Genomic DNA, 14210 nt, shown 5'->3' with positions numbered 1-14210 from the left:
GGGGGGTTAAGGGGGTAGGAGAAGAATCAATGAAACAAGATGGGATTGGGAGGGAGACAAACCATAAGTGACTCTTAATCTCACAAAACAAACTGAGGGCTGCTGGGGAGAGGGAGGTTGGGAGAAGGGGGGTGGGGTTATGGACATTGGGGAGGGTATGTGCTATGGTGAGTGCTATGAAGTGTGTAAACCTGGTGATTCACAGACTTGTACCCCTGGGGATAAAAATATATTATATGTTTATAAAAAATAAAAAATTTTAAAAAAACATCAAAAGGTTTTGATCTTTCTGTTGTAAAACCCTGTAATACAGGGCCAAGAACTTGGGCTTTTTAGCTAGAACATCCTATATTCAAATTCTAGCTCCAACAATAATTAGTTATGTGACTCTAATCCTCTGACCTTCAATTTCACGAATAAAATAATCAATCCTAACTTTCAGAATTGTTATAAGGTTTAAGAATGATGGATGCACCCAGAACTCCTTAACTTTGTTGAAACTGAAACCATCATTAGTAATTAAACTAAAAATTTAAAGTTCATTTTATAGAAGAAAAATGCTGTTAGATTATTTAAATCTCTTGCTTAGGGCCAGCAACTACAGGTTTTCTTTTTTTTTTAAATGAAGCATTTATAAATTGTTCATTAGAATGAGATAAGTTCAAGAATAAGAATAAAGACTTTTTCCATGATTACGATGTCCCTCACATTACTCAGTTCCTGGTATCCTTTCACTGACTCCTACATTCTCTGTATTCAATATAAACTTCTTACTGAAAAACATTATGAATAATTTCAGAATTATTACCACCACCTAATTTGGGTTCCTCCCTCCAACGACTGCTGTAGGGTAAGCAGGAAAATGCTGGAACACACCAAACTTTCTATTTGCTATTTGAAAGCAGCTCCACTAGTGCTGACTACTGAAATGTCTTCCCCACTCATGCAGTCCCTATCCAGTTTAGCTTCTCTAAACAAGTTCAAAGTCTTTGCTGTCCCTTCCCTGAAACACTCCCCCTCACCTACTTTGTATGAAATCATACTCTCACGATTTTCAACCCTCTACTGAGCCTCCACCATCTCTTCACCCTTATGTGGCATCCTCATCCATACCCACAGTTTCAGCTACACCTTCACTTTGGATATGGTGTCCTGTTCTGGCCTCTTAAGCAAGCTCTAATCCCCAGATTCCAACTGTGTATTAGTTAATTCTATCTCTTTGATGCCTCAACTTCCCCAGAATTATTTTTCCTCCTATGCTCCTTTTTACACCAATAATATGTCCTAAGTGCACAGGCAATAATCTTCGATTTCCCCACCCCTTGCTTTCCATTAACGAACTGATTATAAAATCACAATGATTCCTTTTCTATCATTTTCTCTTTCTCACTCTCACTACCACTAGCTTACGCTTTATTCATTGCCAAAATTACCACAATACTTTAACTAGTGCCCCAGTCTCTGGTCACTCATCTCTGAACTACCTTACAAAGCTATGAGATTAACAGCCCAAGAATACAACTCTGAGGATTTCATTCTCTGGCTAAAAAAATAATCTCCAGTGCCCGTGGAACAAAGACCAAATTCCTTGGCCCAGCATTTAAGTCTGGCATAATCTGGCCCCAATGATTTTATTAATCTTTCCCCCCATTCTCTGCTAAGTACTTGCAGGCCTCCGCACATGCCCGTGCTTTGCAGCCTCCTTTGCTTTTTTTTCATGCTATTTCCTATGCCTAGAAAGTCCTCCCCTCCCACCAGACATGAATGTCTAAATCCTATTCAGTCTTCAAGGTTCAGCTCGAATGTCTTTCCAATCTTCCCTGCCAAAAGATAAAGTTTTCTTTAACCCATTTCAATGAGTAATAATCTATTCTCCTCCCTCAGTGCACTTGGAACACTTGGAATGTAACTTTCTTATGCCCCTGTTCACCTTGTAATAGATTTTTAATTATCTCCTTAGTAGACTCGAAGTTTCTGGAGATGGCCAAATCTTAACTTCTGGTGCCTTACACTTAGATACTTACTATTTATGGAAAGAACAAATGGAATTTCACAGAGTAAGATTAATTACTTTTCCACATGGCAGCTCTTCAAATCACTGAAGCCAATTATTATATCCCACCCAGCTTAACTCTTCTCCAGACCAAATGCACTCAGCTCTTTTAACTGTTTAGGACCTTTTTTTCTTTTTTTAAGATTTTATTTACTTATTTGAGAGAGAAAGAGATCACGCACACAGGGAGGGGCAGAGGGAGAAAGTACCTGAAGCAGACTGTACTGAGCATGGAGTCCTATACAGGGCTCAATCCCAGGACCACAGTATCATGACTTGAGCCAAGATCAAGAGTCCTACGCTCAACCGAATAAGCCACCCAGGTGCCCCATTTAGCCATCCAGGCACTTGTACTCTTGATACTGTACCACATTCAATGCCACTCAGTTGGTCCCTCAAAACTGGTCCTCAGAACTAAGCATAATATTCTAGGTGTGTTCTAACCAATACAAGGCACTTTTTCCTCTTTAAGCTAGTTCAAGAGTTCTTAACCTGGGATATGGAGCCGAGGAATTGGGGGAAGAGGGTGTAAATTCTATGTACAGAAACACTGATACATTTTTTTCTGGGAAAAAAATCTTATTATAGCTAAGGTAACATTCATTTTTTCTAAGGATCTTAACGAATTTCAGTTAACATTGCTAGGTCCCTTTTACCATCAACCCTGATCCTGTGAAGTTGGGCTTTGGGAATCGAAGAGCAGGACTTTGCCTCTACACCTATGAAAGTTCTTCCTGTTAGTATCAGTCCCACTAGTCATCAACCAAAATGTTAGCCATTCTTCTGCAAATCTGATAAATATGTCTCACAAAGCAAGAGCTCTCAACTCCTCTGGATACTAACAGATGTTCCAGGTACCCTATATGTAAATCCACACTTACCAACTCATAATTTCTAACAAGTTTCTTGTTAGTACACTTTAATCCAGTGTTTCCTTAAAGTCAGCATCAGTTGCAGAAAACAAATCCCTTTACAGAAAATAACCTCAGCAGAAGAAGAGAATTACTTTTTCAAAAGCCAATAAGCCACAAATTTTATAAAAAAGTGGCCACACTTTTATACTACTCGAAGTATGCAATAGCTCTCAAACATGGTATTTAATTGAGTATAACCTCACACCGAACCTGTATTGAGCCACATGTTTAATTTCAACCTACCTTGTAAGGCCAAAGGAATAGCTTCAATCTGGATCTTTGTGGGCTTTGTCCATCCCAACTGGTCACAGGCTTCACACAACACATCTGTCACACCCTTAGAATTCAGAAAAACAAACTTTAGCAAAGAACACACAGGGGCGCCTGGGTGGCTCAGTGGGTTAAGCCTCTGCCTTCGGCTCAGGTCATGATCCCAGGGTCCTGGGATGGAGCCTCGCATCGCATCGGGCTCCTTGCTCAGTGGGGAGACTGCTTCTCTCTCTGCCTCTGCCTGCCGCTCTGCCTGCTTGTGTTCTCCTGCACACACACACACACTCTCTCTCTCTCTCTCTCTCTCTGACAAATAAATAAATAAAATCTTAAACACACACACACTTGCCTCCCTACTAATTAAATGAATGTCAGAGGCACCCTGCTGATGACAAGTGCATCCCTTAGCCTTTGATTCAAAACGTTTCGCGCGCCTACTCGGTCTGCTCTTGAACTGTAAGCACTGAGACACCACCCCAAGACTTAACACCTTCTACTCAGAGACAAAGTCAAGTTCTCCACATGTCTTATTTCATTTAATCCTCACAACTCTGTGAAGTACTTATTACTACCCCCAATCTACAGATGTGCAATGTGAGGCAGTGCGAGGTAACGACGTGCCCCTAGTTAGCAATTGGGTCAGACTCCAAACCCGTGTCATCTTACTGCGCAGCCCAAGATTTCGGCGGGGTGGGGGTGGGGGTGGGGGGACTGCCGCATGGACAGTCTCCTGGCGAATACAAAAGTGGGCACACCAAAATGGAGAAAAGCGCAAATGGCAACTCTCAAGGACCGGGAGCCCTCCCACCATTCAAACCCGGAGGTTTAGGGACAGCGTCGGAGCCCAAGCTTCGGAAATTCTGAGGTAATGCCAAGCTAGGCGCCAGATGCTTTTGTACACCGCCAACCAGGATGTGAGAGACCCGGACTCTGTCTGCGCCTGGTGCCAGCAGTACAAAGAAGAGCCGGCGTCATCCACGCTCACCAGATCTTTAAACGTCTTCGTTTCCTCCTCCTGCCCGGCCGGCTGAGGCGCTTCAGTCGCAGAATCACACTCGTCGGGCGCCGCCATGTCTTCCGCGCACTCCGGAAGTGGGTCGGCAGCGCGCGGGATGCCGGGAAATGTAGTTTTAGTTCTCACCGGGCATCACGTTCTGGGCGCCCCCTGCGAGCCTCCGGGGATTTGCCCGCCCTAGAGGTGTGGTCTAGCGGAAACTTGGTAAAAAAAAAAAAAAAAAAGGCAGGGGATGGGCCTAAACGTTTGGCCTTACACACCGGACCAAGTGCAGAAGGGGCTGACGACGTAAGCCTCCTATCTTCTAGGAGCCTTTAAAGAAGTTTCCTAACGTCTCACACCTGTTATGGCCCTTGCTTTTCTAACCATAGAGCTTTGAACAGGTTGATATCACAATACTATTTATTTATCTTAATTGTTTCATTCATTTATTCAATAATACTTGTCTAGAGCCAACCATATGCTAGGGTTATGCTAGATGCCTCATGAACAGGACAACATCCCTTGCTGTCGTGGAGAAGACAGATAATAAATAAGTGATCACTGATGAGGTCGAGTTGTGATAAATGCTAAGATGTAACAAATGGAAATAAAAATGTTGGAGAGTAACCTGGGGAGAGTGGGTTGGGGGGATAACTGTGAGCTTGGACAAGGCCTCTGGGAGGCGGTGATAGTTGAGCTGGGATCTCACTAATGAGAAGAAGAAAGTCCCTTCAAGGACCCAGGGGAGAACTATTTCAGATGAAAGGAATAGCAAGTGCAAAGAATAGTTAAAATGTGTTCACAGTGTGAGGCAATGTGCCTATAACAATATGGCTGGATCTCAAAGGCCTAGTGCAGAGTGAGAAAAGTATACCATATACCAAGTACATTTAAAATATATGCCCCCCTTGGGAGGCTTGGGCAGCTCAGCCCTTAAGCGTCTGCCTTTGGCTCAGGTCCTGATCCCAGGATGCTGGGATCTAGCCCTGCATCTGGCTGCCTGCTCAGCGGGAAGCGTGCTTCTTCTTCTTCCACTCCCCCCGCTTGTGTTCCCTTTCACTGTGTGTGTGTCTCTCTCTGTCAAATAAATAAATAAAATCTAAATAATAATAATAACATAAAATAAAATATATGCCCTCCAAAAATAAATAAAATATATGTCCACAAAATATCACTTTCTGTTGGAGCACATACACACTGAAAGATACACTTTAGAGATAGGTCATCAATGGAGCGAGAGGAATTGGGATAAAATTGGGAATTGGGGAGCTGGGAATAAAAGAGAATACATATCCAAAGCAAAAAGAAGGAACTTCTGACGACAATGTGCCTTGTACTGAGAAGTGTCAGCTCAACTCAGTGTGCCTGAGATCCTCCCCAGCACCACCATCACGGCTGAGAAAAGGCCCTGATTTAGGAATCACATTGGTGTCCCCAACAACAAAAAAAGGTAGGATGCAGTCAGAGAAGCGGTCTCAGGTCAGACCCTGTAGAGCTGTAGGGCCCTCCAGTAGGAAAGTTTGGGGGTGGGTGTTATCCTGAATACAAAATGAAGGTGTTGGGAGCAGGGAAGAGAAGGATCTACGTATTTAAATTATCACTTTAACTCTTTACAGAGACAGATCGTAGTGAGGAAAGGATAGAAAGAGAACGTAGGAAGCAAGAGCTGATCTTCCTGCCCCAGCTCTAAGCATACTGCCTGACACAAAATGGATGCTCCGTCAGCACCGCCTGGATCAATGACAACTCAGCGAAGCATCGGAATCAAGTATGACGGCAGATCAAAAGGAACTTCACTGGTTATTTCCTCAGGGAGTGAAATCGTTTCTAGCTTTGTGATCACCTCCTACAGAATATACTAGCGCCTTCGGTCTTTTTATACCGTTTCTCCAAGTTAAAGGAAAGGAGAGCAGACACACACTGTATAAGACAACAGGTCACCCTGTTGAGATTGGTTCAATCAGCCCGTGCTTGTGCCAACACAGTCTGAAGCATTCCAGTTCCTCATGCAACCCGCTACACCTCCACCCTCTCTGTTTTCCCAGGACTGGGAAATTAGGCCAGCCTGGGTGAGCTTCAAGTGGGTAATACTCTTTGGGATAAGGAGAAGTTGACTTATCCTGAAGAAAGTCTCTCATACTAACTCTAGCTCTTCCTCTTTCTGTGCTGTGCGTGGTAGACGTGCTGGAAATGCTGTGCTCTTTGTTGGACAAAGGAGAAAGAAACTCGAGACCAGGGGATAAAGAGACATGTCACACAGCAAGGTGACAGGAAACAAGGGTAGAACCCAGGCCTCCAGGGCCTGGCCGGCGCTTTTCCCCCCAGAGAACATCAGCTTCCGTGATCTCAGTGGAATCACACTCCAAATCCCACCGCCACACAGAGTTTTCTCTATCAACGACAGAGTGGCCAAAGTATTTCTACAGCTTCCCTTAGACTCGTTTTCCAGTTAGGAGGGGAGTGGGCAATGAAAAGTGCTGAGGGAAGCCAGAAGCCCTGACAGTAAAAGAGGGAAGCTAGAGGCCTGGAAAGGAGACCCAGATGGAAGCAATTGGAAGGCCTATAAAACTGCATATCATATGGGGTCTAAAGTTCCCCAGAGTTTGTTAAAACGTGTGACAGGAAAGGGAAAAAAAAAAAATCACAGGAGATTTTTGGTGCTGCTCTGAAGGGGGACGGATTTCAACGACTCAGCTGCTCTTATAATATAAACTGCCCTTTCCAGCCAAGCCCAAACCGTTTCTGTTTGTTCTTGGATAATTCAGACATCAGCTATTTTTAAGACTTCCTGTGGTGCCAGTGTCCCCGAGGCACAGAGGAACGCAGAGAAGACAGGGCTCAATGGCCCCAACAACAGCCTGGTGGCGCCATTCTGGCACAAGGCCTGTGGGCAAGATTTGGGCCTCCCCCAGCACCCACGCCTGGGACAGGATTCATGTCAGACCGGCAGGGGGACCCCAGAGGTTTCCACAGAGGAGAGGCGGCACCAGCTGAGAGGACTATCTGCTTTTTACGATGTGGAGTCACTTGGATATTTATATTCTAGTCATGGATATTATAGAAGTTGTTCTAGTAACTGAGCAGTGTCATATCCTGTACTTTAGAACAATGAGGAAGGTTAAGGAGGAAATCCAAATAAACACTCAAAATCATGAGGGGGGAAAGCAGGGCTGAAACAATACACTGGCTCCAGAGGGAGAAGGCAAAGGGATGGACACCACCTTACTCTGAAAGGTTTTCACAGACCCTAGTACTCCTGCCTTCATAGGACCCTTTTCCCACAAAACAATTCCTAAAAATTATTCTTTAAGGCTGCATTAGTATAAAGACAAATATATAAATATTACCATATTAAAATACTTCCTTTGGGGTGCCTGGGTGGCTCGGTGGGTTAGGGCCTCTGTCTTTGGCTCAGGTCATGATCCCAGATTCCTGGAATCGAGCCCTGCATCGGGCTCTTTGCTCAGTGGGGAGCCTGCTTCCTCCTCTCTCTGCCTGCCTCTCTGCCTGCTTGTGATCTCTGTCTGTCAAATAAATAAAGTCTTTAAAAAAAAGAAAGTTTCTTTGATGTGAAAGTTCTTTTGTTTGTCCTTTCTTTTTCTTTTTCTTTTTTTTTTTTTTGTTAGATTTTATTTATTTATTTATTTGACAGACAGAGATCACAAGTAAGCAGAGAGGCTGGCAAAGAGAGAGATGGGGGGGGAAGTAGGCTCCCTGCTGAGCAGAAAGCACAATGCAGGGCTCCATCCCAGGACCCTGGGATCATGACCTGAGCTGAAGGCAGAGGCTTAACCCACTGAGCCTCCCAGGTGCCCCATGTCCTTTCGGTTTTAAAAAAAGTTGAAACCTTTTTTGTGGACCACTAAAAATATGGTGGGCTCCAGGCACTGTGGCTCCTGCCCTTGGCACATAAGGGAAGGACCATGATGAAGTCTTCAGTGGGTCAGTGACCCTGAGACATTTTGGGGCATGAGCAAGTCAGGACAGCAGTGGATCCTGGACCAAATGTAGAGTGAGTCCCCAAACTTATGGGCAAGACTTCTGTAGAAGATGCATAGTCCTTTGTTCATTACTTTCTGCCGAAGATCCTCCCAGAAGTTGCTTTTCCTGTAGCCAGTCGTGGAGAAAGCTCCCTTTTTGTCCTGAACGTGTTCTGTATTCGTCAAGAAGGAACCAGTGCCAAATGTAATCAGTCAGAAAATTCTCTTTAACTTATGAATTAAAATCTGCTATGAATGTGTATGTTCAAGACAAGAGAGACACATGATTGTTACAACAAGGGCAAAAACAGAACAGGCCAGAAGAAAGAGAGTTCACATGCAAATTATTTAGTTATGTAACAAATCCCTGTCTAGAGGAAGAAAGATCACTGGTCCCAGTTGACTGTTGGTGTCTTCTTTTTGCTTTTGATTTTAAAAACTTCTTAAAATACAGAGGAATCTGTATTTGTTTCTTCTTTGTTGTTGTTCAACAAATAGTCTCAAACATTATGTCAGACCCTGGGCCAGACATCAGGATCCAGAGCTAAGCATGCAACCTGTGCTCCAGTAGGGGAGAGAGCCTGTTTAAAAAAAATAAGAAGACATAGGGGCGCCTGGGTGACTCAGTCGGGTAACTGTCCATCTCCTGATTTCGGCTCAGGTCATGATCTCAGGGTCCTGGGATGGAGGTCCATGTCAGGCTCCCTGCTCAGTGGGGAGTCTACTAGAGGTTCTCCCTCTCCCTCTCCGTCTGCCCCTCCCCCTTTTTCTGTAATGTGTGCTCTCGCTTTCTCTCTCTCTCTAAAATAAATAAATATTTTCTAAAAAGAAGAAGAAAGAAGTTGCCTGTGTAGCTCAGTTGGTTAAGCCACTGCGTTTGGTTCAGGTCATGATCCCAGAGTCCCAGGATCAAGTCCTGCATCAGGGTGTCAGCTCCATGGGGAGTCTGCTTCTCCCTCTGACCTCCCCTCTCATGCTTTCTCTCACCATCTCTCTCTCTCTCAAATAAATAAATAAAATCTTTGAAGAAAAAAAAAAAAGAAAGAAAGAAGAAGAAGAGAGAAAGAAATATTCACAATCAAGAGGGACAGATAGACACAGAAAAGTAATCACAAGTGAGATGAATGGTACCAAGGAGAAAAGCAAGAGCATCACTTAACCTTTTTCTGTGAATTATGGACGTTTTCCCTGTGGAAGTGACTTTTAAGCTGAGACCTGGAATTGACCAGCTGCGTGGGGAATAGGGAATGGCTTAAAGACAGAATCTCCTAGGTTAGGCCCTGCAGTGGAAAAAATCAGACGAAGCTTATAGTGATTAGAAGATGGTGATTAAGAATGAAGCTGGCAATAGAGATAGGGATGTGAATATCTAAGACCCCCATATGCCATGTAAAGGATCTGGGATTTGAGACTTTATTCCAAGGGCAATAGGAAGCCTTTGAAGAGATTGAGGCAGAGATGTATTTGAAAAGATCACTCAGTCAGCTGCAGTGGAGAACAGACTGGGTTGGGGGAGGGATGCGGAAATACCAGTTACCAGGTGTTTAAGCCAAAGATGATGGTGTTTTGGACCAGAGAGGGGCAGTGGGGGTGGAGAGAAATGGACAAAATCAAAGCGTGTGGAGAGGCTAGATAAATCCTCATGAATGATTTAATGTGAAAAATGAAGGCCAGTCATCACGTTGATGATTCCCAGTGTCCGGCTTGAGCAAGAAGAAACGGACTGGAAACTTTACATAACTAGGAGACCCCAGAAGAGAGACAAATATGTGGACAGATAAAGGGAGTGAGGTCATGCTCAGAAGAGAATGGCTCTTGTAGGAACTGAGACTTGAACCCAAGCAGACTGGCTCCAGAGCTCCCACTCTCATCACCATGCTGTATCATGTGTGTGTGATCCTTAACACAGCTAAGGGAGATAGAAATATAAGTAATATGCCCTTAAATTTTTCAATTAGCTGAAGCCAAATTATTTGTCTCCTGGGTAGTCTACATACCCCAAAGGGCATCTCATCTGTGGATAATTAGTTTTGAATCTCAACTTGGCCTTATCTCCCAATGAACATTAAAACATTGATTGGGGCGCCTGAGTGGCTCAGTGGGTTAAGCTCAGTTCATGATCTCAGGGTCCTGGGATCGAGTTCCACATTGGGCTCTCTGCTTGGCAGAGAGCCTGCTTCCTCCTCCTCCTCTCTCTCTGCCTACTTGTGATCTCTCTCTGTCAAATAAATAAATAAAATCCTTTAAAAAAACAAAAACAAACAAACTAAACAAAACAAAAACCATTAGCATCTGGATGTCTCTTCCACACCATCATCCCTCTCTATCCTCCTTGTCTTAATTCTTCCTTTCCTCCGGGCTCCACATCAGCAAGTCCTACAGACTCCATACCAAAATTTGTCTTGAATTCCCCTGCTTCTCCCTTCCCAACCCTCCCACCATGGTCCACAAGGACTTTCTCCTTGTGTGATTTCCCAGCAGACAATGTGCACTAGAAGGGCAGCTCCCACACTGTGCTTTGCCCTGCTGCGATGCCCAGTGCCAGGGAGAGAATAAGCATTCAGCGGGTAGTTGCCCAATGAATAATTGAGACTGGTTTGTAGATTAGTCTCCTATGAGTGAGCTTAACATGAATAAATCCCCAAAGCCTACTTATTTACTAATTATATGGATCACGGGAGTTTCTGAATCCAATTTAATAAGACTTCAGGCAGCCGCTCCCGTGATGGACACCACCCCATAAGCAGTGGCCGGGAGCAGCTTCGCTCAGTGTGGCAGTAAATCCAGCTACTCTGCCAACTCTGCATTTGGCCCCTTGAACATTAACCGGAACCCCTTGGTCTGATCTACTACCCTCCTCGGATCTTTCCCAAAAAAGATTGCTCTGTCAGGGACCAGAAGAAATCTGGTGCCTCAGACTGAGAATTACAGTGCGGAGGACAATATTCTAAGATGTAAATAAATGTATATAAAGGATGGAATTAACCCCAAGTCAACAACAAGCAGGAAATTCAAATGTTATGTTATAATGCTCAGGTAGAGAACCACAAAGGCTGACGTTTCAAGGTCCGTTCATTCATACTGTGGGCTGGGTGATAAAGGAAAAGCAGCTAATGTCTCATTTCCTGGTCTCCTGCTTATTTCCTATGCCTTTTACCTAAGTGTTTTATTTTTAATGCATGCCCAATTTTACAATTTTTTTTTTTAAGTAGGCTCCCAACAGGGGGCTTGAACTCATAATCCTGAGATCAAGAGCCACATGCTCTACTGACTGAGCCAGCCAGGCGCCCCTGCATACACAATTAAAAAAAAAAAAAATGCTGGAAATGGAGGTGTTTTTATAATGCCTTGGCAATCCAGGTACCATTGCCACAATGAAATAATAACACACAGCAGCTTCCAGCTGCTCTTTCAAATAGAAGCATGTGAATTTAAGTATAATGAGTTCAATGTCTAAATGTTTGAAATAACTAAAGGTAAAGTAAAACATCAACCGCTATCTGGGATGTTTCTCATCCTCAGTGAGAGTCCAGCATCTTTTCAACAGCTGTCCAATGGCTCACAATGTTTTCCTGGCACAATTCCTTCTCCTTAAGTAGAAACCAGAACCTTACTTGCCCACCGTCCCTTACACTTAGGGCGGCACAAGTTTCTACCAAACAGAGACACCTGTGTCAGGGCTCAGTTCGGAACAGAGCTATGCAAGCAAGTGGATCCTGGCCATTGGCCGAGGTGTCCAGCTCTAGGGGCAGCAGTGGCAAAGGTTCTGGTGTCCAGAGGCTGCCATCTGTGGTGTCCTAGCTTAGTGACAGCAGCAGTGGAGTTTCTGCTCACTGATGACGTCATGGGATTTGGGTGTTGTCCCAACTGCGTTACCCCAAGACTTACTTGCACCTTCTTGGAGATTCTGTGAGCTTCCCAATAGGCTCTAATAAATTTCTTTTCTGCTAAATTAGCTGGAAGAGCTTCTGTTGTTTACATCTAGGAACTTTAAGTAGCAGAGCTGTTGAGGAGAAGAGACCACATAGACATAATTAAAACATGCTCCTCAGCAACCCCTGTAAGTGGCGCTGCTCACTGCCCAGGGAGCCCAGCACGCTTCCTGTGTCTGTCCGCTGTCTCTCCCACTGGCCTAAACATCCTTTCAACCATCCAGTGCCCCTTCCCATTGTCATTCTCACCCGGTGACCCTGTTTCCTATTTCGGGGGAAAATGAAGAGAACTTCCACAGGTTCTCACGCCAAACTTAACACTTGCCTGTTCCACCTTCCCTCCTGTTCTGAGCGTGTGCGGTCAGTATCCCTGCAATTGAAGGGCGACCCCCAACCTCTTACTTTCTCAAAAACAATCTTCTAAAGCCTCTATTTCCTCTCCTGCACCATTCCCTTTTCCCCCTCTCTCCAGGATCATTCTCACAGCACGCACACAGGCCCTCTGATTTCTCTTCACCTTACAGAATATTTCTCATGGTCCCATATCCCCTTCCGCTAGTGCCCACTTGTCTGTTCCCCTTGGCAGCAAAACCCTTCAAGAGAGATGTCTATACATGCTGATTGGAGACCCACTTCAGTAAGGCTTTTGGCCCCATTGTTTCCACAGATATTTCTCTTGTCAAGGTCATGAGTGACCTCATGCTGCTAAACCCAATGGCCAATTCTCATTCTTCATTTTACTCAGTTCTCCAGCAGCCTTTGGCTCCCTCCTCCTTGAGAAATCCTTTTCATTGGCTTCCAAGGCACGCAGACTCCTGGTTTCTTCCCTGCCCTGCTGGCCACTCCTTCTGTCTTCCTAGATAGCTCCCTCTCATCCCCACCCATTCCTCACTCTAAATGCTGGCAGACCCTTGGGGGCGCCTGGGTGGCTCAGTGGATTAAATGCTGGCAGACCCAGGGCTGAGCTCTTGGAGCTATTCCCTACATTGTCTGTGTCTACTCATTCCCAGAGTATCGTACCCATTCTCATGGCCCAAATATCACCCATTTGCTAAGAATCCTCGCATTCATAACTCTTCTCTAACTTCCTCAACGTCCAGACTCATTTCTTCAATGGTCTAGTCTTTCCTTTTAAATGTCTCCATGTGTCAAACTTCATGTATCTAAAAATGGAACATTCCCTATTCCACTTCACAACTCGTGCCACCCACATCTGTCCCCAGGGGAGGAATTGGCCACATCATCCATCTCAACCACTCAGGCCAGAAGTCCATTCTTCCATCCCCAAAACCAATCCGTCAGCAAGTCCTGTTGGTCTACCTTCATAACATATCTTGAATCTCACTCCTGTTCTTTCCTGCCAGCTGCAGCATCTCTCCCCTGCAGTATTGCAATTGCCTCCTAATCGGTCTTCACTCTACTCTCACCCCTTTGCAAGGAATTCTTCATGTAACAGCAAAGGGATCCTTTTAGAACACGAGTCTGATCAGATCTGACTTATGATCAGACTCTGCTTGACACCTTCCAAAGATTTCCATTTCACTCAGACTAAAAGGCAAAATCCTCACAACAGTCCAGAAAGTCCTACTCCCATGGGCCCCACTGCCCTCTGAGCTCATCTCCCACACTGCCCATCCTCACCTGGACCACTAAGCCATGCTGAGCTTTCTCCATCCTGAAATCACATCCAGCAGGCTTGTCTCAGAGGCTCGGTCCTTTCTGGTCCCTTAGCCTGGCATGCTCTTTCTTCGGGTGCCCACATGGCTCTCTCCCACACACCAGCTATAGGTCTTCACTCAAATGTCACCTTGTCATTGAGGCCTCACAGCCTCGTCCCCCTGCACTCTCTCCCTTGGATCTGCTTTGTTTTCCTCCATGGAACTTATCACCATAAGCAGAATAATAGCCCCCACAGATGTGCCCGTTCCTGTTCTCCAGAATCTATAAACACGTTCTGTTACTTGGCAAAGGGGAATCAAGTTGCGGACGGAATTTAGGTCACTAATCAGCTGACCTTAAAATAGGGAGATGATGTTGGATTGTCCAGGTGGGCCCAATGTAATC

The 14210-nt window shown here is 44.8% G+C and overlaps 1 protein-coding gene across 1 annotated transcript in view; it reads right to left on the bottom strand.

Moving 5' to 3' along the window:
* Positions 1-4349, bottom strand: part of DDX47 (DEAD-box helicase 47) — a 16640-nt gene extending 12291 nt beyond the window's left edge. The window contains exons 1-2 of the mRNA XM_059402638.1: positions 4223-4349; positions 3211-3304 (exon numbers count right to left, since the gene is read on the bottom strand). Coding sequence (XP_059258621.1) covers positions 3211-3304; positions 4223-4309 — 181 coding nt within the window. The 5' untranslated portion in view covers positions 4310-4349. The remainder of the gene's footprint in view (positions 1-3210; positions 3305-4222) is intronic.
* Between the last annotated feature and the right edge of the window lie 9861 nt (positions 4350-14210).

The sequence above is a fragment of the Mustela nigripes genome, chromosome 6 (genome assembly GCF_022355385.1).
Source record: "Mustela nigripes isolate SB6536 chromosome 6, MUSNIG.SB6536, whole genome shotgun sequence".
In the NCBI taxonomy this organism is placed as follows: Eukaryota; Metazoa; Chordata; class Mammalia; order Carnivora; family Mustelidae; genus Mustela; species Mustela nigripes.
This window is presented reverse-complemented; position numbering and strand designations above follow the sequence as displayed.